Genomic DNA, 27,492 nt, shown 5'->3' on the forward strand with positions numbered 1-27,492 from the left:
CTCCGTGAAGATGACTCTGTCATTGTTAGGGCATCTATCAAGCGGAGATAAAAGGCTAAATTGCCCTTTCAAAATCAGCCCCCACATATTTAGAGGTTTCATATATGGAATAGAAATAGCGAAATGCAACTCCTTTTCAGTAAGCACTGATTTTTTTTCTCTTTGAAAATGATCTCTTTATCTCACTTGCTGTTTCTGAAATCATGTTTATCTTAGCTCAATATGATAATAATATTTGGATTTAGAACACTCAGCCAAAACACTAACAATTACATGTTGACATATTATATTTCTGTTTGATTGTAGGTTCTCTGGGAGCCAACACTGTGGCCATGTGCACTGTGCTTACCAGTACCGAGAGCATTATCACTGCATGGACCCAGAATGTAACTATCAGGTGAGTACAACAGCCACAGGGTTCAAAAATGAATACTCACCAAGTGTTAAACAGACTTAACTTTCTTAATTCACCCACGAGTGGTCAGTGTTGCCAAATGTTAATACGTAAAAGTTTATTGGGTGTCCTTGCTTCCTTTTTTTATGATAAATGCAATTATGTCAGCTGGGTAATTTTTGTAATCTTGACAGGCACGGTTCAACGCACTTTAACATTCATCCTTTACAGCTGAAAATCGAAGTGCCTTGCTTCTGTAAGACAACCGTATAATGCAGAGAGTGTCACAATGGCATTTTAAAGCTCACCTTCACACTTTTCCCATCACTCCCTGACAGGAGAGGAAGATAACTGTTAGAGGAAATGATTGAAGTGTGCCAGGGTACACACAAGGAAACCAAACAAAACCTTACGGACATGGCTTTTATCTTAGCACCGTACTGGCTTAACAGGTTTAGATAGATGAGGGCTGTTTCTCAAAACTCAATCAGACTGACAATGGCCTTCCTTTTTTCATAGTTAATGGTAAATACTTTCAAAAGATGCCTTCTTTTTTTTCCTAAGGACATCTGCTAATACTCTTGGGCCACTCATAATCCCCTTTCACATTATTAATCTGATCCATGTCCCCAGAGTTGTCATGTTCAGCACAGCAAAATCAGCATTAAGCAGATCAGAACACAGACAGCAGCGGCTCATGCGCATATGGTGGAAAAGAGCAGGCAAAGAGGGGCACATTTGTAGAAGACATCAAAAATCCTACTGCAACGAGAGCTGCACAGTCTTTTCTTTATCGAGTCCTCTCTAGTCATAATCTCCCACTTCATTTGGAATCATCTGATTACTTTTTTCATTATAAACATCCAGGAATCCTGCTGAAGACAACAGGGCAGCTGTTGCATCTAAAAGAGACTTATTCAGCCTAGCAGGCTGCCTCTTGTTATTCAAGTACAATTTCTCAAACTGTAAGCCGAGCTGCTTGAAAAGCCCCTTTGAAGCTGTCCATTTTTGGAACTCGTGTTGCTTAAGAATTCATTGACACATGGGCATCATTTTCTGATTAAGTTCAATATTCTGGTTAAGCCTTTACTCTTAGAATATATTTTTTTTATTTCAGTTATTACCAGTGTATTCCATGACGGGTTTTTTCTTCTTTAAAAAAAAAATCGAATTTAATTAGCCCACGATTCTGATCAATACAAGCATAAGCATTCTTGCAGCTTAAACAGTAGAGTATGGCACTTGCAATCATATTCCAATTTCTATAAACCTAGATCTTTGGCTTAATCTGGTTGTGGAAGTCAGGCTATGGAATTTACATGATGCTTACAAAATTAGAATATGACCAAATCCGGATTAAAATTGTAATATTCCTGTGCACGTAAAGGCCTCAGTGACTCTTGGCAGTTTAGTAATGACAGACAGGAGGCCGTGCGTACCCCAGCTGAAAGGTGAGGCTCAGATGAACTTGTTTTTGGAATTGATAAGTCATTAAAATGTTACATGACACAGTGGTGGAATATTATCCTGCAGTTGCCAGCCTTTGCTCCACTCCATACCGGCCCTGCCTCTCCTTTCATGGCCATCCTGCAATGCGATGGGAATCCTAAAATAAATGCCCGCACAACCGTGTGGCCACTCTGCTAAGTACAGAAGCCCAACTGATACAATTTCCTGCTGTATTCCACAGTTCCGCTCAGTGTGGCCGGATCTAGATCTGTATCTCTTTTTATTTGTTTGTCGACATCCCAAATTCCTGTCATCACCGCTTGTTGGACATTGGCTCATATATCATATAAATACAGTTCTCTTCTTTTGTAATACTATATATGGCCAAGATTTAAGCATTTATCTTTGTGTATTTATATATCTTTATTTATTTTTGATTTGCCTGTAAGATGAGCTTCATAGATGGGCAATGAGGTTTTGTGGATGTTTCTGTCATATTTTTTTTCTCCTGTTGCTCATTTATGTAGAAAATATGGATTTACGTTGGAAAAGGCTCATTGATTTCAGCTACTCTTGTTTCAGTTCCTGTAATATTAGCTCAAGCCCAATTACTGCAGATTTGGTTGCCCTGATCTCTCAAGAGTGTGGTTTTTCCCCTACATCGCTTCGTTTTTTCCCCCATACTGCTCCGTGGTGTTTTTCATTTTTGAGGAGGGGTATTTTAGCATATTTCCTCATTATTATTGACTAACCCTGCACAAAACTGTGCTTTAATACTTTAATTAAAAATGGAATCATATCTCAGACGGGAATTGAAAGAGAAACATTTTTTGGTTGCCTTGTTTGTTTGTTTGTTGTCTTTCCCTCGTGCACGTTCCAAAACCATCTGCATGGAACATGATTTTTCAGAAGCGGAGAATATCACAACGGTGATCTCGCATGTCAAGTGATCCATCTTAATTAGAAATGGTGAAATAAAATGTAATAAACAGTCTTGTTCAGGAACCTTTTTAAGCAGCACGTTACACACAGATTCCAATATCAGGTGAGCTTAGAAAATACTACAAAGTCATATATGACTCATAATTTGTGAGCGTGTCTTTAAGGCAAGCTCCGAATGAAATACACCCTTTGACAAATCACTTTGAGTACTCACTTTAAATTGTTCTACTCTGCAAGGGAAAAGGTGAATTCACAGTATACCTGCTGCTGCGACCGCTAGTGATATACACCATTCATCCACCTGGCTGGCTGCAATTTGCTGCAATGCTCTGCAGCTGTTGCATGAGTAATAAAAGAACTCATTGCTGGTTTCCTTCAGAACCTACACACCACCTCCCCCACTTTACTAACTCTGTATATCTGTTGTTTACAGAGATTCACCAGTAAGCAGGATGTGATAAGGCATTATAACATGCATAAGAAGAGGGACAACTCCCTGCAGCACGGATTCATGCGTTTCAGCCCTTTGGATGACTGCAGTGTGTACTACCATGGCTGTCATCTCAATGGCAAGAGTACCCACTACCACTGCATGCAGGTAAACCACAAAAAAAAAAAAATACACTCTCCCTAATATAGACACATGCAAATATCAGTTCCCCTGCTTGTACATGATTTGAGAACACAAAAATATTCAGGGTTTCTTAACAAGGTCTTTAAAAAATCTTAAGTCACCCTTACATAATTAAAAATGTCTTAAACCGAACCAGAAGGTTTTAAATGAATAACGTCATGATATAAAATGTTTTATGCTTTGCAAAATTATCTTCATCAGTATGTTGTCCAATACAAATATCTAAACATCTTTAAATTAAGATACATTTACTAGCGTTGCAGTCTTGAAAACTTTCCTAGCACAGACTTTTGAAAGATGCATTCTATAATGACATTTAAGTTCTTCAACTTTTTCCTCAAGGCCTATATGACCATTTAAAATCATTTTTCTTTTCTGTTCATAAGACAGCTGTCAGAAATTAAATTAAAAGGATGAACAGGATGTGGCCCTCACCCCTGTCTCTCTCACTCCTTAGATGGCATGGATAAAATTCTGAGTTGTTTATATAAACTCAACATTTTTCATCTTTTAGTACCAACTGGCGAGTTCAAGATTATTTCCCTCCAGATCTGTTTAATTCTTTACATCTGCTTATTTTCAAGGTGTCACTTTCAAGCCGAGCTCTTTTTCACCACAGGCAACAGTGGCCCAGGACTTAAGATATATTCTCTCTTTTTTTTAGCCTCCCTAACGGCGTAATTGTTATTAGACATTTCAGCTCTTGTTTTAACAGCAGTGAGAACAGGCAGATGTTGGCACCCGTTCTCCTGATTTACGGAGAAAAAAACAGAGTGGCATTTTTTTCATTGTTTGACTGAATATGGCCAAGTTACCATGTTTGCACGGGTGAAAAGTGCCAGAGATGATATACAATTGCTGGTTTTAATTCAAACATTAGTAGATGTTCGTCTGCTGCCCAGAGGGCTCCTGAGTGCTGCTGTTGAGTAACAGAGCCTTTCAAACCAAAGTAAGTGACAGTCTTCCCGAACAACCCCCCTGACTCTTCTACTAAAGCATAGACCTCTAATATAGATTTAAAACCTTAAATGGAAAAAGGTTTCAACCACATGCCACCTCACCATGCTGCTTTTGCATGCCACATATTGCAAATCACAAAAAAGCCCTGTCTTTTATCTCTTTGAAGCTGGTTTCATGAAACGCACACCTGGTTTTTTTTTTCGGGGAAAGGGTTCGCTTTTCATATTTTATGAGATGTTGTCTCAAGAGTACATTTTTAACAAAGCTCAGATCTTGAGAAAATGTTTCCTGTTCATTTTTTAGGTCACCTGTTTCTTTGCTCCCCACATTGAGTTCATCGCCAAACTGAGCTATTTTTGTGTCACATCTCGAGTTGTTGTTTTCATGTCCCTGCAGACTACAAGAGCTCAAGCACCAAGCCACTGTTTTCATACTGAGCATTTTTCATTCCGTGCAACAAACTGAAACTCACACATGGTGTTTATTTCTAAACCATGCTCACGCTTTTTCTCATGAAAGCGTTTTTTTTCTCTCCTTCATTTCCTGTCTGTCAGGTGGGCTGCAACAAGGTGTACACGAGCACCTCGGATGTCATGACTCATGAGAACTTCCATAAGAAAAATGCACAGCTGATCAACGATGGCTTCCAGCGGTTCCGCGCCACTGAGGATTGTGGGACAGTCGCCTGCCAGTTCTATGGGCAGAAGACCACCCACTTCCACTGCAGGTACGGTGGCCGCTCAAACTCAACTAAATGTGCATTAAATGCCGTTTTAGAGTTTAATCCGGCTTTTCCGCCTCTCAGACGCCCAGGCTGTACCTTCACCTTCAAGAACAAGTGTGACATTGAGAAGCACAAGAGCTATCACATAAAAGATGACGCTTATGCCAAGGATGGCTTCAAGAAATTTTACAAATATGAGGAGTGCAAGTACGAAGGCTGTGTCTACAGCAAGGCCACAAACCATTTCCATTGCATACGCCAAGGCTGCGGCTTCACTTTTACCTCCACCAGCCAGATGACCTCACACAAGCGCAAACACGAGCGCCGCCACATCCGCTCCTCGGGCGTGCTGGGCCTCACTTCTTCCTTCCTGTTGCCCAAAGAGGAGCAGGAAGAGTCCAGCAATGACGACCTCATGGACTACTCCGCCATTAGCAGCAAGAACTCCAGCTTAAGTGCTTCTCCAACGACCCAGCAGTCCTCCACCGTACCGCATCTGCTTCCTACTCCCACCACCACCATGTCCTCCAGCCACAGCGTCAAGCCCACCGCCGCTCTGCCTCCGGCCAGCCGAATTTCCACCCTACTGTCCCAAGCTCTGCCGAGCAATGTACCCATGGCCCTGGCACTTTCCAACAGTGCACTGGCAGGTGCTTCCAATCCCTTCTTCCCCCTTATTCCCAGAATGCCCATGCCACTCACACCCTCTGCCGCTGGCCTGATATCCATTGCCACCTCTGTGGCTCACTCCATGCCCAGCGATTCTCTACCCCAGACCTCCACCCCGACCGGGGACCCAGCTGCTGCTACCGTAGCTTCCACTCCAACTTCATTCGCTGCATCATCCATCATGGAGAAGATGTCGGCCAGCAAGGGTCTGATATCGCCCATGATGGCCCGACTGGCAGCGGCTGCTCTGAAGCCTTCCAGTAACCCAGAAGCAGGTTTGTTTCATCTTTCTGCATAGTATCAGCTTAAGATCATCCAGATCAGTGATTCTCAACTGGTGGGTTACACACAGTAATTCTAATTAGTGTATTTATCCATTTAAATATTATATATTAATATTAAAAATTACATTTAATAATAATTACAAAATTATTATTACAATTTTATTTTGAGTTATTGTTTATTATTTATTGATTTTGATATTGATTTATAATTTAGAGTTTAAAATTACAGACAAACCAATAAACCAATAATTATTTTCTTATTGTACAGGCCAAAAGTTTGCACACATTACTATTTGTAATGTCTTTGAAATAAGTTTCTTCTGCTCATCAAGCCTGCATTTATTTGCTCAAAAATACAGAAAACAATTTTAATATTGTGATATGTTATTACAATTTAAAATATTTCGTTTTCAATTTATATACTTTAAATTATCGTTTATTTCGGTGATGCAAAGCTGAATTTTCAGGATCGTTCCTCCAGTCTTCAGTGTCACATGATCCTTCAGAAATCATTCTAATATTCTGATTTATTCTGAGTGTTGGAAACAGTTCTGCTGCCTAATATATATGATGAATAAATGGTTCAAAAGAACTGCATTTATTCAAAATAAAAACATATTTTCAAAAAATATAAATCTCCTTTACTATCAATTTTTTTATCAATTTAACACATCCTTGCTGAATAAAATGATTTATTTATTAAAAAATAAAGGAAAAAAAATTACTGACCCCAAATTACTGACCAGTAGTGTATATTGTTGTTACAAAAGATTTCTATTTTTAAAACATTTGCTTCTTTTTTATTCTTTTTCTATTTTTACTTTTTATTCATCAAAGTATTATAAAAAAAGTATCACAGGTTATGAAAAAATATTAAGCAGCAGAACTGTTTCCAACTTAAAAAAAAAAAATCATTATATTAGAATGATTTCTGAAGGATCATGTGACACTGAAGACTGGAGGAATGATACTGAAAATTCAGCTTTGCATCACCGAAATAAATGATAATTTAAAGTATAATAAATTGAAAACCAATTATTTTAAATTGTAATAATATATCTCAATATTTAAAAAACTTCTGTAGTTTTGATCAAATAAATGCAGGCTTGATGAGCAGAAGAAACTTCTTTCAAAAACATTACAAATAGTAATTTGTCCAAACTTTTGGCCTGTACTGTGTGTGTGTGTGTGTGTGTGTGTGTGTAATATGTATATGTATTATTTTGTCTAAAAAAATTCAAAATAAAACCATTTGAGAATCACTGGACTAAATATTCCCAATCCTTATATCTAGAGCAAGTGCAAAATAGATCATATTTCCTCGTAGTATTTAATTGTGAGAACATCAGTTCTTTGGGTCCCTCTGCACATGTGTTTCTCTTTCTCTTTCTCTGTGCCTATACCCATCAGTGAAAGGGCACTTTCAGGTCATCTGCTCATGCTATCCTCAGATGCGACATAAACTCTGATTTCAGGATTAAGGCAAAATATTAAAGGGCTGGTTTGCTGCTCTAGTCTTGTTATTGCAGCGATCATTGTCATGATACCCACAATCCATTAGCAGATAAGTGCTGAACTAGTGAGTGGGCTCTGTAAAGCTGCTTCTAATAGCATTCTCAGGAGGATCCCAGGGCCTGTGTTCTACATGCTTCCTCATCACCGGCCTCTTATCTGAGCGTGCACTCGTTCCAACCAAATGGAGCCTGAATAATATTAAGTTGAAAAATTGGAGGTACAAAGCAGCTTTTTATATGCACTCTGATATAGAGGAAGAAATATCAGAAACTGGTGAAGCAGAAATGACTCAGCGCTCCAGAGAGGGTTGTGTGTGTATGTGTTGGTGTGTATATAAAGGTAGTACTTGTTTCAGTGTGAAAACACTGATGTGGAGTCAGTGAAGTCTTTACTCTCTAGGCGTTTTAGGAAAGTAAGTGGGTTTCCTTACAAAAATAATATACTGTATTGTGAATGTGTCATTGTACTATTCTTTAATATATTTCACCGTACTGATTAATTACCATATTTATGTAACATGCTTTATACTGTATGTGGAACAGTACAAAAAATGACAATGCTTCTTTTTGTGAGGTATGGAAACGGGATACTGGGTGTAAGATTAGGGTTAGCTGATATATTTGCAGAAGATCCTTAAAGGGTTTCAGCTGCTATAAGGCCGTCATAGCCTTTACTCTTTGTCTCTTTGCAGGTGTAGACTTCATAAAAATCCTACTGCCCTACAAGAAGGAAAATAAAATTAGCTTGTTCTCTCATAAGTGAGCATTTTGTATTTGGATTTAGTAACTCTGAGAAAAGTAGAGAAGTAAAATCCCCTTCTAGAATTGAGAGTGCAGATCATTATGTGGCATTGCTAATTTTACACGTTTGCTCAGAAAAGACGTGTGAACAGGACATTTGGGTAAAATATGAAGAGGATGTGGTCAGAGCTCAGCGTTAGAAAAGAGAGAATGATGTTTACTGCGACTATTTTCAAACAGCTTTGTTGTTTTTTTGCAAACTTTTTTTTAATCAAGGGCCAGTTTGCAAAGAAACACATCTCAGTCTTACTGTGTAAGAAGAGCCGTTTGCTAATTTGTTCAGGTGGCGTTATTTCCTAGTTGAATACTCACTGTTTTTAAATCCACGTTCACCTCCAGAGTGTTTTGGAGGATCGTGAAATCTGAGGGGTTCGCTAATTAGACACCCAGTACAAATGATCTTTCATGAGTTCAGTAACTTTGTTGAGGTAATTACACAGTACAACATTATTCTTGGATAATTTCCAGAAAAACACAGCGTCGTGAGCATGTGCTTTTTTCCCTCTCCTTACTCTTTTAGATCATCGCCGATTTTTGTCATAGAAACTGCGAAGCTGAAGGTTTAATGACTCTCTCCTCACGTGGTCGTTATTTAAATTTCCCTTGTTAATGTCAGACAGTTTATACCCAGAAAAAAAATGAAAGGGAGAAAGAAAGTGAGAGCTTTGTAGATGGCCGATGTAGGGCACAGTCATTTACGGACAGCCAGGGAGGTTTAATATCAGTACAACATACTTAAAGGCCACAAATTTGGATGGATTGGAGGTAGATGGACTAGGCTAGTTTTAGGTGCAAAGACAGGCAGTAATTAGTCAACTGAACGTTGCACTCGGCAGAAGACTGAAACTAGGGCGGGTATGAGCTACTGACTTATTGGGATGTGATGCGCCTAAAGCAGACACATCACAATGAGTCACTAGTTCACCTCCATAACCATTACATAGAGTCAAAGCACTTGTGTAAGGAAAGTGACACATCTGATAAACTTGTGTTTGTTTGTGAGCTTTTTGTTTGTGACCCAGAGGAGTGGCTTTCTTCTCTTTTGACATGGTTAAATGCCCTCTGAACTGAAGGCCAAGGGCAGGGTGGGCACTAACTGTCACTTTTCAGTGGACCTGATGTCTTAAACAACATTCACCTGACCTTGCAATCACTGCTGATGCACTCATCGCTCCATCCTTGTGCCTTGAACGTTTTTTAATAAAATACCACTTACTGGCTACCAAAAGCCCGGCTTTCTCTGTATAGCCTGAGGACAAATTAATATTTCAATCACTTGGGGATTGGAGGAAAAGCCAGGTCATATTTTCGTCAGCATCCCTCCTGCCTGCTTCCTCCTCTCCACGTCGTCTGCATACCTATTTTGAAAATCCGATCGAGAGGTCACGCTATTTGAACCGATCTGATTGGCTGTCACCTCTAATCTGACGGACAAGCAGATGTTCCTTTTGGGCATGCTCAGTGGCGTCCGTCGCCGGGCCAACAAGGACACACTGCGACGGCAGGGAGGGGCGGCAGGCTGAATCTGCCACTTTCCCTCAGCATTAGCATGCCTCTTAATGACCAGTTAAGAGGCAGGCCCGCAAATGAGTTGTGACAAGCGCTGCTGAAAACGGAGTCTTTTTCCCTCATTCCTGCTGCCTCTCAATCAACATTTAAATGCCTCGACGGCCTGACATAATTCCGCAATAATTATCACTCCTGGTCTTCTCCTCGGCCGGGACAGAAGTCAGATTGGATCTCATCACGGCGGAATAATGCTGACCAACAATAACTTTGTTTTTCTCCTTCTCTCTCCTCAGGGATGGGGCAGCCGGCTCAAGCAGGCCGGTTTAATCCGGTCGAGGTGAAGCAGGAGCCGGCAGACAGCGCCTCCACGGCCCCCCAAGACTCCGTCCAGGAGCACAGCCTGGACCTGAGCAAGAAAGACCACAGGTATCCCATCAACAACCCCCCCGACTCGCGCCCAGGCCCGCCCCGCTGTGATTTATATCTCAAATAATGCCGTATTGTGTTAATTAGTGTGAGTGCTCTTGTTAAAACCCCCTTCACAAGGTGGGTCTGTGGAGTGATCAAGGAGGACGAGATTTACACGCTCCCTCCTTCTCCCACCACGAGGCCTCCTTTGAGGAAATCCATCATACGAATGCAAAAAATTCTCCCATAATACCCTCTTTTCATAATGCACGTCAAGTATGAGGCATGACATGTTTGCACATTCATTTAGATGAAAGCATGTTCGCATAAACCCTAATTTCCAGCCTCCTTCCCTTTTTTTTTCTTCATTGTATATTCACAATCTGGGATAAATTATAATATTTACTGTTCTCATGCAAATCCTGCCTAAACACTGTTCATTTTGCTTGTTCTAGCGCTGAATCAAACGGACACCCTGCGCCGGGAAATACATCTCTTTTATCCTCACTTATGAATAAGGTAAGATTCATCCATCAAACGCTTTTCATCCCAAGACAAATTAGCAGGATGCAGAGGGGGCTGTTTGTTTTTTAATGTTTCACCGCTAATAGGATGAGTTTGTATCATTTAAATTTTCCAGCCATTTTTCATACAGTGTAATTTCAGTCCGCCGCTCGCAAATTAATATAATGAAGCAGGAGCCGGTTGCCACGGCAGATATATAGAGATGTTTGTTTTTTGATGAGCTGTTTTGAACTCTCCGTGCATTTTTTTTCTCTGGCTTTTTTCTTTTTCTCCTCCATCTGCTCTATCTTTATTTATGGACTTTGTAAATTATTTGATTAAAAAGTCAGCGCAGAGAAAAAAGAGCAAATGTCACCCTCATTTTTTAAAAAGACGAAATGGTGCTGAACAGATATTTAAATGTTGTATGTTTTTGTGGGAATTAAAATGGACATTGTTTTAATCATATATCTTCTATGACTAGTATAAATGGTGTGCATGTACCATTACCTTGATGATTTAAATAGAAAACTCGCTCTAGTTCTCCTGATGGCTTAGCTCAGCTCTCTCTCTCTTTCTCTCTCTCTTCCTGTCTCTCGCTCTGGTTCATATACAAGACCAAAATGAAACGCATCTAAAGCCTCAAACATAGAGTGCACAGAAACTGTGGTGTGTTTGGTCTGTCCTTGAGTAGAACTGCTGTGTGATGAAACATGCCTAAGCATGTGTTTATGTCTGTAGATGAATCCTGGTTTCTTCAGTGCTTTGGATCTGAAGTCAGAGCTGGAGGGAGCTCAGACGACAGACGGCTCAGACGCTGCTCAGTATCTCAGTAGGGTAATGAAGAGGTCGGGCCCAGAGAAACACACTGAACTGTGGAGGACCTACCTGCGCAGGTGCCTAGAATCATCTCGTGTTCCTATAGAGTCATTTCCAGCCTTAGCTTTACTTTTCAAAGTTTCGTCCACTCTACTTTTCATTTCAGACACTAGCCATGAGTTAAAGTTGTGTGGCTCTTTCTGAACTAAAGCTAAACCATGAACAGTTGAAGAATACACTTTCCCTTATACATGCATATAAATTGTAACCTTAAATCATGGACATGTTATTTATGTCAGTTACTAGCACCAGTGTGCCCAAATAGATCTTCCATTACAGAGAACACTGTCGTGCCTTGGCTCCACATCCTCTGTGTTTTGTTGAAGGTGGTGTCTGGTTTTTGTCACCATCCGTCTTTATGATGCACCCTTTTGCTTGTCAGTGCCATCCAGAGTGTTTGTTCCCAGGTCGTTGTGTGGAAAGAGAAGATTTATCCAGAGCATGTGATGTTATGTACAGTATTTAGTTACAAAGCCCTAGCAAAAGTTCCCAGCCAGAGACTAACTGCTTGTAGTTCACCCAAAGAACCACTTTACTCAAAGTCAGAACCTCATGAGCTAAACCGAAAATACAAGAGTGCGTTTGAGTAACTGACCTGAATTTACGAGCAATTCGACTCTTTTCCTCCTTTTAAAGTTTCTCTCTTTCTCACATTTGTACAGGTATGACACTGATGATTTCTGTGAAGCCCAGTGTGATTTCTTGCACAAGATCCATTTTCATTGCCTGGTGGAGGATTGCGGGGCGCTTTTCAGCACAATGGACGGAGCCGTCAAACACGCCAAGTGAGGAGCGCTCTTGTTCTGGAGCATTACAATCAAACATAATGACGTTAAATCAAAGTTTTCAAATGTTAGAGTTCACACCAACACACAAGTGCACATATGCACAAAATTTACATGATTATGATCTAGTAATGTTAATTTGCTGCTATTTTTGGAAGCTCTATTAAAGCACGTCTAATAGGTGATGCATCTCTCTGTCATTAGCTTCCACTTCAGAGCCAACCTGAAGGTTAAATCGGAGCCCCCTTTCAACGAGGGCAAGGAATCCAACGATAGCACCCCTAATCAGATGTCTGCCCCCATTTCCATGGCCAAGACGCCTCCCATGGAGGTGCCTAGCCTGGCTGTGTCAGGGGGCTACAGCTCATCCCCCTCTCTCCACACCTGGAAGCAGCTGGCCGGATCGATTCCCCAGCTTCCCGCCTCCATGCCCAGTATGCCAGCCACTTCCCCTCTGGCCACCACATCGCTGGAGAATGCCAAGCCTCAGGTCAAGCCTGGCTTCCTGCAGTTTCAGGACAAGTGAGTAGACGTTGCCATTCTTGTAAATTCATAATACCGTGGTGGTGTGATTTGAATGGGCTGTGCAGCCTGTATTTCCATGTCTTCTGTGCAGTTTTAAATATCTGACAGATGTTTTGTCATGCTTATCTCCCACAGTGATCCTTGCCTGGCCACTGACTGCAAATACTCGAATAAATTTCACTTTCACTGTCTGTTTGGAAATTGCAAATATGTGTGTAAGACATCCGGGAAGGCTGAATCACATTGCCTAGACCACATTAACCCCAACAACAACCTGGTGAATGTGCGAGACCAGTTTTCCTACTATTCTCTGCAGTGTCTTTGTCCTAACCAGGTAAGCGTGACTTTCGGAGGTAATATTCTATCAAACATTCTTTATTTTTTTGTGGCATATACACTTCGGTTCAAAGGTTTGAGGTTTTTGAAAAAGTCTCTTATGCTCACCAAGGCTGCATTTATTAGATGCCGTAAAACAGTTAGATTGTGCAATATTATTATAATTCAAAAGAACTTTTACTATTACTTTTACAATTTTAAAGAACTATTTTAGTATATTTTAAAATGCAATTTTGGCAAAGCTGAATTTTCAGCATCCTTACTTGAGCCTTCAGTGTCACATGATCATTCACAAATCATTCTTGCTGAATAAAATTATTAGTTCTTGCATATACTTAATAATATAAAACTTTCAAATAACAAAAATGATCTCAATTATCTCAAATGATAAAACTATAAATCATTTATATGGCAAACACCTTTGCAATGCATGGCAACATGCTAAAGCCACCTTAAAAACCAAACCTAACACAATGGCACCGTGGCAATTGCATTTGCATACACAAGCACCATGGGTTTTTTTTTCTTCTCAGAAAATGTGAACATTTAAAAACTCAGAAGACAAAGACCTGAGTACATTTTTTTTTTAAACAAACAACAACAAAAAGAAAAACACCATGGAGCCCCCAAAGCTGTATAAAATAAACAAGTTTTGCTTTTCATCAAAAATTCCATCATTAATAGAAAAAAGCCCTCCCCTTCCTGCAACTTGCATTTGGAGCAAAACCTGTTTAAATAAATTCATTTATGCGTCCCATCCCCACTTCTCGGAGCTCCCCCCTCCTCTCCAGAGTAGAGTGGGTTCTGTTTATGTGCTCCTGGGGGAACTGCCTCTCTGGAAACAGATGGTGGTGCAGAAACAGGTTACATTGCGGAGGACACACACATGCACGCACACGCAGACTAATGAATTGATAAAAGAGCCGTTTTAGAAATAGATGAATCGCCAAATGAACTAATTGGTGTGTTGTTATTGGGGTCAGCAGCTACAACGTGAACCTAAACTTCCGATTTCCACTGGTCAGTGAGACTGGTCCTGTCACATGCTCTGAGAAAGAAAGAGGAAAAAGGGTTTAATGAGCGGATGTAACCTACTTCTTCTCTTTGGTACCCTGAGTAATGAGTAACTAACTGACAAACGATCAGACCCCATTTTGGTTCAAAAGATGGTTTTGTAATGCTTGTTAATTAATGTAATATCTAACATTGGGTTGTGAATTAACTGTAGAAAAGCGAACCATGGAGACATTGATGTTCTCGCTCTGAGGTTTATTTGCTGTTCTCTGCAGCACTGTGAGTTTCGCATGAGGGGCCATTATCATTGTCTGAGACCCGGCTGTTACTTCGTCACTAACATCACCACCAAACTGCCCTGGCACATCAAAAAGCACGAGAAAGCCGAGAGACGTGCTGCTAACGGGTTCAAGTACTTCACCAAAAGAGAAGAATGTGGCAGACTCGGTAAGAACCAACATTTCATGTATTAAAAGAAGCATCTAGATCAACAAGCTCATTCTGTCATTATTTACTCACCTTCATGTACTTCAAAATCTGTATGCTGTTTTTTGAATAATCATTACACAGCTCTTCATAAATCCAAAATAAGCTAGTTAGCAATTGAAAATCTTCAAAAACTTCTAGATTCCACAAAAGTGAAATGTTTCGGAAAGACATGAACGTGAGAAAATAATGACTATTTTTATTTTTGGGGTAAACATGTCCTTTAATTTCCCTCAAACCTTTGGAAATCTGATTTGCTTTCGGTGTGGTTTGCCAAGTGAATTCAGCAATATGCAATCTTACAAATGATACATGTTCCATCCTCCCACACTTCTTATTGTTTCGATCACTGTTCACATTAGTTACTCGTGTTTCCAAACACTGTTAATTCGCTCTCCCACGTTATTCTCAAGCAGTGACTGCAAGCTTACTGTTCAGAGATCAGAGATGGTGTGAAATCAGAGATGATGTAACTGTAATTTCATATCGATGCCATCACCTACTATGAAAACACTTTTTCCATTGGCTCTGGCTACAGGAAAAGTGTTGTTCCCCTAGTTGAGTTCGTAACTGCTATGCTGTTTGCAGCACAACATACAGTACAGGGTGTTAAACGGCTGCGCTGCCCACTTATTCACTGAATTTTGAGTATGTTTCTCAGAAGCTGTTATCTCATTAGTATCTGTGCATTGATATTTTGTCAAGTGAATGGTTTACATTGACAACAGAGTCAGCACGCTAGCAGTCGTTTGCATTTTGCAGAACAAACACGTTTGGTGGGAATAAAGACGGTCTCATCTCATTGTAAAGCTGGGGACGTTTTATTTATATTACAGAAAACAGGCCGAGAAAAATGGTGTCTGCCTTTTTGTCATACATTAATACTTCAGTATTTATAGTAGGCAATCAAACAAGAGGTTGTTTTCTTGGGTATATTTAACCTGTCAGGAATGAGCAATTACATATGTTTGTTAATTACTGTGCCTGTCTAGCTCAGTCTGTTTGTGTTGCTCTTTTTCAAGCCTCGATCATCATCACGGGCAGGCAGATTAAAAGTTTGTATTTTATTTTCTTCTACTCTCCTCCCCTTAAAGGGAGAGTTCACCCAAAAATGGGCACCCTCATTTCAACCCAAACCCATCTGATTTTATTCCTTCTGTGAAACACGAAAGGAGACGTTAGGTAGAATGTTCAAGCCGCTCTTTTCCGTGTAGTGAAAGGGAATTGGGATTTTGTTGAGAAATCAAAGGACAACAAAAGCGTCCATATATATTTTTATGCTCTGTAGGAACACGTCTTTAATATAGGCATATAAGAGCTTGAAGTCATTTCAATCTCAATTGTATGAGAGACTTATTTTGTTGACAGAAAATTATGTAAATAATGACAGAAGTTAAATTTTTTGGGTCAGCTATCCCTTTAAGTCGAGAAAAGAACATTTATTGATGAGTGGAAAGTATTACAAGTGTCCACGGAGTATAAGGTCTCTCCTGTTGCGTTGTTAGTGGTATAAACCAGGGACATATGACAAAAGCAAGCCATAGAGTCATAAAGAATTGATGGTTCAGCTGGACTGGGAAAATGGTATCCATGGCAGCAACATTAAACAGAACACCAGCGATGAGGTTACCAGGATCTGGTGGCACAAGAGCCCTGATATTTCAGCATGTGCTCATATTTACTCAACTCTGCCGTTTTAAAGTATATCACCATTGTGTACAAAAGCAGTCTGACAACAGGCGGCTTGTTGCACGGCGCCACGGTGCCATGGTAACGGACAAGCCAGCACCTGCCCTGAATGCTACTCTTTCAATTATTTCAGCACGCATTATTCACAATAAAATTATTACGAGCACCCTACTATATTTGATTAGTGCGCAGAGGCAGTCTTTAAATTTGAAAACATATAGCAATTAAAATCTGTAGGGCCCTTTGTGCAGAAAAAAATAAATAAAAAAGCAAAGGGACAGGCGTGAGGGGGAGGAAATACACCAGCAACAGATAGGTCGTGAAAAATGAATTTAATATGGAAATAATTGTGTGTTTACTTTGGTTTGCAGGGTTGTGCATTATTGCTTCTCCAAATGCAGAATGTATTTATGTAAATTCCAAATTGAATAAAAGATGTCATTGTAATAAAAGAGCACCACAGGTCTAATCTTCAAAAGGTTCGACTTTCCCAGTGTGACACTGGACTCATCTGCTCTGTCTCTCTGCATTATGCAGGCGCGGGACGGAAGCACAATGTCCTCATTACCTCGTTGAGAATCAATGATATATGTTGTCCCTGAAACCCGGGCGCGATGAAGACGGTCTTTGCTCAAGTTAATTTTGTCGCTCGTCTCTTGCAGGGTGCAAATACAACCAAGTTAACAGCCACTTCCATTGTATCCGTGAGGGCTGTCAGTTCTCCTTCCTGCTCAAGCACCAGATGACCTCCCATGCCCGCAAACACATGAGGAGGATGCTGGGTAAAAATTTCGACAGAGTTCCTTCCCAGGTACGATGAAATTACGACACCTTTTGAAGATCACTTGACATGAGCACAATTATAATATAAAGCTAAATTTTACTCTCAAAATATCTAATTTTAAGTCTGTCTCTTTTGGTAATAATAGCTTTTTTAAACTTGAAGTCAACATTGATTGCTGTTAGCAAGCCATTTTAGTGAAAAATTAAGTTATCCATTGGGCATTTGTAGGTGGTTTCTCATTCCCACCGACCTGAAGAGATGCAGCACATGGCCAGTCTAGCTTCGTCTGCCATGGTAGGCAGTCATCTGACCCCCAACTTCTCCAGCATGATGGAGGACAATGATGACTACATGGACTACACCGGTGGAGGAAGCCCACTGGGCCTGTCTTCAGAGTCCTCCAATCAAGACCGCAGTTGCACCAGCACCCCCGTGGGCAATGATAGTTCGCCAGCAGGTGAGTCGACCTTAGCAGTTATCGCAATAAACATTTTCAGCCTGGTTTTATTTAATATCTCTCATATATTATCAACCATTTGAGCTTGGCAATATATGAAAGGTATTAAATGAAACAACTGGCTTAGTGTGGCCTGGCCAGTGAGGCAAATATTTAGAGATTTATTTAGCCAATTATTCAATCAAATGTTCTCGTCCTTCTCTGAAAAAAGAAAAGTAAAAACCTGCACCACTTCTCACTGAATTCCCTGTAGCTGATTCTTAAAGCTACTTATGTTGCATCAGAGCCACCAAATTTTTCCAACTCTAATGATATTTATTCAATTATAAAGCACTAAATTTGTCATATAGTCTTCCACACACAGCTCACATTAATGCCACCCCTGTGGCGCATACATAACAGAGGCATCCCAGAAGTTTCTCATCTCTACTGTCATTGAAATCAGCCACACACAGAGGCAGCACAAGTTGTTCATTTTCTCTAGGCTTAAAGGTGCTTAAAGTGATTTTTTGGAATATGACAGAGAAAATGTACAGATATTAATATAATGGGTGTCCTGGAAAACGCAATAAATAGCACAAAAAAAAAGATTCTGGATCTTTTTAGCCAATCAGAAAACTTGGCCTGTCCAGCAGTGTCTGTGGAGGGAGGGGTTTTGGAAAGGTTTTGTGTGGTTTAAGGCATGGGCAACAGGTCTAATTCACTGCAAAAGTTAGTAAACTGCCTAACAAGGCTATCAGCACCTTTAAACCTAGTCCTTTGCTCTTTGAATCTGAGCTTTCCTTCATTGAATTGATTTTTATGGGTTCACTGTTTGATTTCAAATGTTATCTTCCATTCTCATCACTGTTCCTTTTGGCTGTTGTCTGACTTTGGTTACCATTTGGCTTTCATTATTTCATTACTTGATCTCTTTCCCTTTTTACCTCCCCACCCTTGTGTCTTGTACCTTCCTGTCTCTCTGTTACCATCCTTCCTTGGCACCATGTTTCTGTAGGGCCAGGCTGTCAGGTCTCTGCCTCTGCCACCACTACCTCTGCTGACTCTCCTCCTTCTCAATCTGCACCTCCTCCTCCTCCACCACCTCCTCCTCTTCCACCTCCTCATCAGCCTGCGCTCCAGAGTCAGCCTCCATCTCTCTCCTCGGCTCTTCTCCGGCCACCACTCCCCTCACTCCCATATCTCCTCTCCCCATCCTGTCTATCATACTCTCTGCTCAGCGCCTCTCTCGGAGCCACTAGGAGTGTTGTCATGCCAACCAACACACCAGCTTTCAGCCCCATCATTCCTACTTCGTCTTCGGTTAAAAATGACGTCCCTATAGTGCAGGACGCTGCAGGTACATATCTCGTCTCCACCCAAACACTGCAGCTGTAGTTACAATAGTTTGTACTATAGATAGTAGTAGTTACAAAGCCATTAAAAAGTATTAGCTGGTTGTAACTCTTTAGCTTTTCACATATGCAGTGCAGTTCACACAAGTCTCTGTGGTAGTGGCTTTAGACTTGTGTAGTGCATTGCATACCTGCCATTAAGTCCAATGTCTAAAATGCTGTCCATTAGTGGCCTGCTGTAAAGGGCTGGTTTAATCATGCCAGGCTTTAATAGAGTCATGTGATTCCTGCTGGCCAGGACAGGGAGCACATCATTAGCACTGACCTCAGGCTTATGGGAGGGTATCCTGCTCTCCCATAAAGCCAGATGCACGGAAGAACCTCTGAACCCTCCCAATACATAGATCTAACAATCACGTTAAAATGTCACAAGTACATTATACAAATGGTACTGCCTCTGTTTGATTATGGCATGGAATCACATTATGTAGTATATTGCTGTAGGAGGAACCTTTATGTGTAGCTTTGCTAGGGCATGCGTCTACTCGTGTTTGCAGAATTGTTTTTCTGCTTGTCATACTGATTGAAGTCTAACCCGTATATGGCTTTTTTTTGCAACCAGGTAACACCATATCTATCCCCACGGCAACTGGCGCCAAGAAACGCTTCTGGATCATCGAGGACATGTCACCCTTCGGTAAGCGGCGCAAGACCGCTTCGTCTCGCAAGATGCTGGATGAAGGCATGATGCTGGAAGGGTTCCGTCGCTACGACCTCTATGAGGACTGCAAGGATACGGCTTGTCAGTTCTCCCTGAAGGTCACACACTATCACTGCACACGGGAGAACTGCGGCTACAAGTTCTGCGGACGCACCCACATGTACAAGCATGCCCAGCACCATGACCGTGTGGACAACCTGGTCCTGGATGACTTCAAGCGCTTCAAGTCTTCGTTATGCTGTAACTTCCCCGATTGCCAGTTCTCTGGCAACAGCACTCACTTCCATTGTCTGCGCTGCGGCTTCCGCTGTACAGACAGCACCAAGGTGACGGCGCACCGCAAGCACCATGGCAAGCAGGATGTGATCAGCGCCGCCGGATTCTGTCAGTTCAGCTCGAGCGTAGACTGCGAGGTGGCCGACTGCAAGTACAAGCTCAAGTGTTCGCACTTCCACTGCACTTACCCAGAGTGCAAGCACACGGTGGTGGGCATGTCCCAGATGGATTCCCACAAGCGCAAGCATGAAAAGCAAGAAAGGGGCGAGCTGCCTTCGGTCTCCCCCAACCAGGATGGCAACCATCACCACCACCACCACCATCACCACGCTGGCCTAGCTGTGCCTCCAATGCCCATGAATCTGCCCCCAAACTCACCTGGGACACCGGGGCTGACTCACAACAATATGGCCATGTACCTTCCTTCAGCAGGGGCCACCAGTGATTACGAGCATCTGGGCTCGGCAGTCAACCTTGACAGCTCTCTGAACCTGGGGACGGACACCAACAGCTCCTTGTTCTTCCTGAAAAACGCTGCTGGGTTGGGCCTCAGCGATTCCATGGACCTGAGCAAAAAGATGCACCGGGAGCCACTCTCAATGGCCACTGGTTCTGGCCCTGCTGCCTCAATGGGCCTGAGCAACCCTCAGGACGATACCACCGGCACATCTGGCGATCCCGAAGATGACCTATCACCTGAGGAAGAGGCGTTAGCTGAGGAGGATGATGACGACGATGATGATGACGACGAGGAGGAGGAAGTAGAGGAGGACATGAATACAGACTCGTATGAAGATTCCATGCCAGAAGTAGACAAGGACAATGGAGAGAGTTTTGATGCTTCCATGAACCACACAGAGACTTCCCAACTGGATAAAGAAGAGCCGGAGGCTGAGCCCTAATCTATGCTGTAGAAGGAGAACTATGAATTCCCTGAACAAACGCAAGTTTGAGTGGCCTCATTTATCATGCTTAGAGACGCTGCAGTTGACAAGAAAACAACCAACTACAAGAAAAGTGAAGGCCCAAAATGATTTATTATGATGTTTACAAGATGACCAACATTATTAATTTAATTATGCATTAAAAAAATGAACAGAGAAACAGACAGACGAGGCCCTCTTTTACACATGGGTGGCTATGTAAACCTTTTCCTACACATCAGTCTTTTGTGTGTGTGCATGTTTGACTTTAATTTATTCAATTTCATTTGTTACTTTTTGTGTGTGGAAAAAATAAGGAAAAAACAATCTCTCTATATATGACTATCTATATAAAGTAGATGTGTGTGGATGTTAATGTACATTTTAATTGCAGTCACTGGACTGCAAGACTCTCGTACAAACCTGAAAGCAACGAGAAGCGTACATTGCAGGAAATCTTTTATAAAGAATGTTGCTCAAATAATTGATTCAGAAACACCCCGTGTCATTATTATAAATATTATTGTGCAGGGGCCTGCATCAGTGCTTTGACTTCTATGCTTCTCCGTTGATCAGATGACTTTGTTTATTATTATTATTTACAATTATCACAGTTCTCACTTAAACCTGCTGTCATGGTGTCATAGGCTCCATTCCATGTGGACATTTGCCTGCATCTTCAGGACAAAAAAAACACACAAAAAAGACATTTAAAAAAACAGTGACCAGTGACTGCAAAGCTTCAGGCCATAAAGCATTGATCTCAGTGAATGCCAGCTCTCACTTGATTTCTGTTCCTTCTACTTTTCTCAATGAGGACCCGTTTGGCATTGCATATTCATAGTGCACTTTTGTATAGATGAGAGCAGATACTCAAGCCTCTATTTAAGACGTTTTGTTATCTTTTACATGATTGCATTAATATGGCGTTTTGTTTGTTTTGGCATTATTCTCTACTTGCACAGGCATGACCAGGTCATGTGGGTGTGTCTCACTGTAAATGGGTCTGTTTCGATGGCGAGAGTTATCGCCCCCTGTGTTTCGGAGAGTTTGTAATGTGACGATGGTGCTACTGCCCAGTGTGAATGGGAGGAGATTACAGCTATGTCTTTGTTTTACTCCACAAATACAAATGTCCTTCAAACACAGAGCAGGAGACAAGCGTCTCTGAATGTAGGGAAAAGTTTGTAGGTGTTATTTTTCTTTTCTTTTCCCTTCAAAGTTTCTGTAGCATGGAAAAAAAGAAAAAGAAAAAAAGTTGAAGACTGGCTTTTTGAAGCTTCTTTTTTCTGAAGCATCATGTATCTATTTCTAAAAGAAGAGGAAACATGGAGAGAGACTTTCTTTTCTAGAGGGCTGAATGGAGGACAGGCATCACAAAAGCACCATGATGAATGCTAGCGCTGGTAGCGCTGCTCGGAAAGTGTGTGATTTTATGAATTGTACAGACAGAAAACAATGTTTCATGCTTTTGTTTTCTATTTACAACAGCTGTGGTTTCACTCCAATAATAAGAAGTTATTTAATATTTATGTGACCTTGCAATGAGAAAATTCTAGGGTGTTTTTTGCACTTTTTAGGTTCATTTTTACCTTTTGAAATGATGGCATATATCGTTTAACAGGGAACTTGCTTTACAACGTTGTTTAGTTCACTTTGCTTTGATGCACAAATAGTCTTCAGTGTGACGAAGAACTGTTGTTCTGTGTTTTATTTAAGGAAAAAAAGAGAGAAAAAAACGTTTTTCTTCTTCGCTTTCAAGATTGGATGATTTCAGTATGAAACAGGCATGCTAGAACCTGGCTTGCCAAACGACTAACACTAATGATGACTAATTTAAATGAATTCTATACAGAGGAAATTATTGCAGTGCTTCGCTTCAAATTACACAAAAAAAAGATGTTTGTTTACTTGGCCTCCATTGAACATAAACAAGAAAACCGTGAGGCGAGGAAATGAATTATTTCCTAAACACAGCTTTGAACGAACTATCAGAATATAGGCAACTAAATGTGTAGATGGATATCTTTGAAATATTGTTTGAGGAGGGAAAAAAAGGTTGTATAGTATTTTCTTCTGTAAAAACTATATATGAACAAAAATGCTCTTTGATTAAAAGCTTCCTTTAAAAAGAAAATAAGGAGAAATAAAGAATAAAAAGTTAAAAACTGAACTAACACCAGAATAGTTTGCTTGTGTGTGAGAGAGAGAGAGAGAGAGAGAGAGAGAGAGAGAGAGAGAGAGAGAGACAGTATGTAAGCTTGTGTGAGGTTTTATTGTTATTACCATGGTTTCCCCATAGTGGTAGAGGAATTAGTGGTAATTAAATCTATACGAGTCACATTATTGTAGCACTGAACAGTAGAGTGTATTTCTACCTTATACGCAAGGAAGTCATCATTTTCAAAGCTGTGTATCACGTGCGATTACAATAACGATGATATCTGCATAATTTAATACCATCCACAACTCTTTGTTTGCTATTGTTTTGGTGTTTGTTTTATTTAATTGAACTTATGTATTTTGCATATGGCATGCCCCTTTCACAGGCCGTTTGTTCTCTGGTCTCGAGTGCAAAGGCGCAGGACTCACACTGAAGCAGCTGTTTGCCTGGGAGATACTGTGCACTTGAATACATTTTATGTGTGTAAAATAGCAGGATTTGTAAAGAGTCGAAATAAAGAAATTCTAATTATTATAACAATGCCAATGTTCCACACAGTGTTTCTCAAAACCATGATTCCCACCTAAAATGCAGTGGTTAGTCTTAGGTAGCACCGCTGTGCTGCAGAGAAAGGGTTTAACGAGACTGCGGTTAATAAGCAGCTCCCGCTGAGCCTCACACCGTTAAAGGGCACAAGGCCCCGGGTCTGTGGTACGACACCGAGGACGCCCTGCAGTGCTGCATTCGCTGCTGCTCTGACAGAGGTTGACAGCATCTTATTTTCTCTTTCTCTATACAACAAATTCAACAAAAGGTCATAAAATTCCAACATAGTCATGGAGCCAGATTAGGCTACAAATGCTCTCTGGTGCATTTTGGGAAAGTTTCTAACACGCTAAAGGTTTTTTTTTTTTTGGTGATTGTTTTTCTTTCTTTTCTTTCATTGTGCAGGCTGCTGGTCGCTTTGACCAGCATATACCATCCTGTCCCACTCGCTACAGCTGTTCTCTTGCCTCACCCTCCTCTTCCTTCTGATGTGTCTTTAAATAAAAACGTGTAAAGCCACCACCATCTGTCTGCCAGCTGGCATCCTGCATATAATCTTGAAAAAAAAAAAAAAAACTATGGAAATTATATTACACAAAAACCAGACGGAAACAACCTCCAAACTAGCGCAGGCTGCTGTTGAAACAACAGATCACCTTATTGTCTAAATAATAAGGGAGAAATAAAATCAGAATAATTTCTAATTTTGTTGTATAAATTATAAATTGCATCCAATTATGTAAATGATGTAGCAAACATGATTCCAAAAAGTATTTGGACACTTAAGCCACAATTAAAAATTCATGAATGTCTTTGTCAAAAAAAAAAAAAAAAAAAAATCATACATTTCTCTCTCATTAAGTGAGCACAAGCATGTTTAAAAAAAAAAAAAAAGTTTGCTGAGAAGGTTTAAAATAAAAGACAATGTTTAAGATACATACTGAGTAATGTTAACTGAGTTAATGTTAACATGTTCTCAGATGTTCATGGTTAGGAATAGGGTTTGATTTAGGGTCAACTGCATGCAATTAGGCATACACTACTGTTAATTACTACAGTTAGTACATGTACCAGGGACACTGTTACATGTACTATGTTACCGTAAATTTATAAGTGAAAATAGATGTGACATGAAGGCCAAGTCTGAGAACCCATACTCAGAATTTGTCCTCTGCATTTAATCAGTTAGTGCACACACATTAGGAGTAGTGAGTAGTAAACACACACACACACACACACACACACACACACACAGAGAGAGAACAGTCGGCATCCATGCAGGGAGCAATTGGGAATTAGGTGCCTTGCTCAAGGGTATTGAGGGTGAAGAGAGCGCTGTTCATTGACTCCCCCACATACATTTTCCTGCAGGTATTGAGAATTGAACCCACGACCTTTGAATTACAAGTCTGACTCTCTAACTCTCTATCAAGATATGTTTAGACAGTTAAAGGGATAGTTCATAGCTTGGATGCCAGCCGAACTTAACCTCGCTCACAACTTTTGAGCTCGGGAGGTTCTGTCTGGACTTGATTCGTTTTGTGGAGTAACTCGAACAAGAGCTGTTCGGACAAATCAAATTATCAGGGCGGGCTTTATACGATGACGGACAGATGATCAACTGTTACGTAATCATTCAAGTCACCAAAGAGTGCTTGGGTTGAATTTGTTCTAATCCTAAACGGAAAACTTGTTTGTATATGCATTTACCTTTACTATTTCTCTCAAAAATGATGATTGTGTTGTAAGTACTTAGCTGTATATACTTGTATTATTGTTACAATACTGGCAAAGATCTTTACACTCATCTTCTTCCAGCGTGCGTACAGTTGAGTTTTGTTGACAACGATGCGTTAGTGATGTCTTTCATGAACGATTACTTCTTTTTGCACTAATCTTTAATATGAATCGGGAACAACGAGTTGTCTCAGAGGTGAACTCTGTTTTCAGGACTGCATGCATTGCATATGGAGCTGTTCCGGCCTGGATCAGACACTGATGACTGAACTAACAACTCAAACCCAAAAGACAAGAGAGGTGTGCTAATCTTTCCAGGTAACAGACGTGATTAAATGTGAAGTGACAAAAAAAAAAAAGAATGACACGGATTCAGAGGAGAGGTTAACTAACAGAATGCTTAGCCTGACGTCCCAGCTAAGCAATTGATGAACCATTTATTAAAGTTTGGCCTTGGCTGCATTAGTTTATAATAATTTTTTATTTGTTTGCATAAATAATAGAGTACTAGATGTGTTGAGTAGATGTGATGTGTTTTAACCAAATTTAACGTGACATTTTAATTATATTCTGCTGAAATTAACGAATTGACTTGTGTAAAAAAAAGATTTGTTCATTTTGTTGAATGAGATTCAAAGATCTGAGTCCATAAAATGGTCCGTAAAATATATACATATTGAATGTATACTCTCATTCACTGCTATAAAAGTTAACCCAACGACTTCTGCTTTTAGAAACCCGGAAAGGGTCTATTGAGTAGGTGCAGAGGCATTTTCAAAACAGCTAAAAGTATTCCTCATATGTTGGACCTTTTAATTGTCTATTGTCTTTTAATATAGTATACTTATAAATGGTGATGCCTTCACAATCACCCTCACAAGCTGTGTTTGTGATGTTTGATCACCACGTGTGGAAGGACCGTTTGCAAAGTTACTTTATTTTTATTTATTTTTTATTTCACTAGGTGCTACTAGTACGGTGGACCAGTAGTGCACAACACAACAAAATTTAAAAAGCAAACATTAATTCACAACAAAACAAAATGAAGCCCTAAAACAGCAAAACCAAGTCACAACTCAACAGAAACCACCCACAGCACAACGAAACCAAGCCACAACACAACAGAAAAAAGCCACAACACAACAGAAAAAAGCCACAACACAACAGAAACAAGCCACAACACAACGGAAACAAGCCACAACACAACGGAAACAAGCCACAACACAATGAAACCAAGCCACAACACAATGAAACCAAGCCACAACACAACGGAAACAAGCCACAACACAACAGAAAAAAGCCACAACACAATGAAACCAAGCCACAACACAACGAAACCAAGCCACAACACAACGAAACCAAGCCACAACACAATGAAACCAAGCCACAACACAACGGAAACAAGCCACAACACAACAGAAAAAAGCCACAACACAATGAAACCAAGCCACAACACAACGGAAACAAGCCACAACACAATGAAACCAAGCCACAACACAACGAAACCAAGCCACAACACAACGGAAACAAGCTACAAAACAAAAAAAATAAAAGTCACAACACAATGAAAACAAGCCACAACACAACGGAAACAAGCTACAAAACAAAAAAAATAAAAGTCACAACACAACGAAACCAAGCCACAACACAATGAAACCAAGCTACAACACAACGGAAACAAGCTACAACACAACGGAAACAAGCCGCCACAACACAACCAAATCAAGCCACAAAAAAGTCAGAGAAAAGTCAGATAGCTTACGTAGTAATAATTATAACTTTGTTATATAGCGGCTTTAAAAGCAGCTTCTCGAACACTGCATGAAAAGTGGGATTTTCGTCAGTAAGCGGCACTGTAGATTGTCGTGGAAGATCAGGTTTACGACTGTACACGGCAGTTTGCAGGCGACACCGAAAACTGCCGTGAATTGTCAGAAATTGACGTGGGCCTTGCTTGGCAGTTGTCCCCCCCAAGACCCCCCTTCCCTTAACTCCAGGGGAGGCTTTAACATGTAAATGAACATGCTGTGAGCTATACAAATGC

General features: G+C 40.6%; 1 protein-coding gene across 4 annotated transcripts in view; it reads left to right on the forward strand.

The window, feature by feature from the left end:
• The window catches only part of casz1 (castor zinc finger 1), a 94,820-nt gene extending 71,113 nt beyond the window's left edge, over positions 1 to 23,707 (forward strand). For all 4 annotated transcript variants that reach the window (XM_067445952.1, XM_067445951.1, XM_067445949.1 and 1 more), the window contains 15 exons: positions 307 to 397; positions 3,219 to 3,383; positions 4,934 to 5,106; positions 5,185 to 6,047; positions 10,174 to 10,306; positions 10,744 to 10,807; positions 11,534 to 11,688; positions 12,334 to 12,456; positions 12,661 to 12,978; positions 13,117 to 13,315; positions 14,607 to 14,778; positions 17,169 to 17,317; positions 17,519 to 17,747; positions 18,745 to 19,086; positions 19,704 to 23,707. In XM_067445952.1, coding sequence (XP_067302053.1) covers positions 307 to 397; positions 3,219 to 3,383; positions 4,934 to 5,106; positions 5,185 to 6,047; positions 10,174 to 10,306; positions 10,744 to 10,807; positions 11,534 to 11,688; positions 12,334 to 12,456; positions 12,661 to 12,978; positions 13,117 to 13,315; positions 14,607 to 14,778; positions 17,169 to 17,317; positions 17,519 to 17,747; positions 18,745 to 19,086; positions 19,704 to 20,980 — 4,453 coding nt within the window. In that variant the 3' untranslated portion in view covers positions 20,981 to 23,707. The remainder of the gene's footprint in view (positions 1 to 306; positions 398 to 3,218; positions 3,384 to 4,933; positions 5,107 to 5,184; positions 6,048 to 10,173; positions 10,307 to 10,743; positions 10,808 to 11,533; positions 11,689 to 12,333; positions 12,457 to 12,660; positions 12,979 to 13,116; positions 13,316 to 14,606; positions 14,779 to 17,168; positions 17,318 to 17,518; positions 17,748 to 18,744; positions 19,087 to 19,703) is intronic.
• The last annotated feature ends 3,785 nt before the right edge of the window (positions 23,708 to 27,492 follow it).

This window comes from Pseudorasbora parva, chromosome 6, assembly GCF_024679245.1.
Source record: "Pseudorasbora parva isolate DD20220531a chromosome 6, ASM2467924v1, whole genome shotgun sequence".
NCBI classification, from domain to species: Eukaryota; Metazoa; Chordata; class Actinopteri; order Cypriniformes; family Gobionidae; genus Pseudorasbora; species Pseudorasbora parva.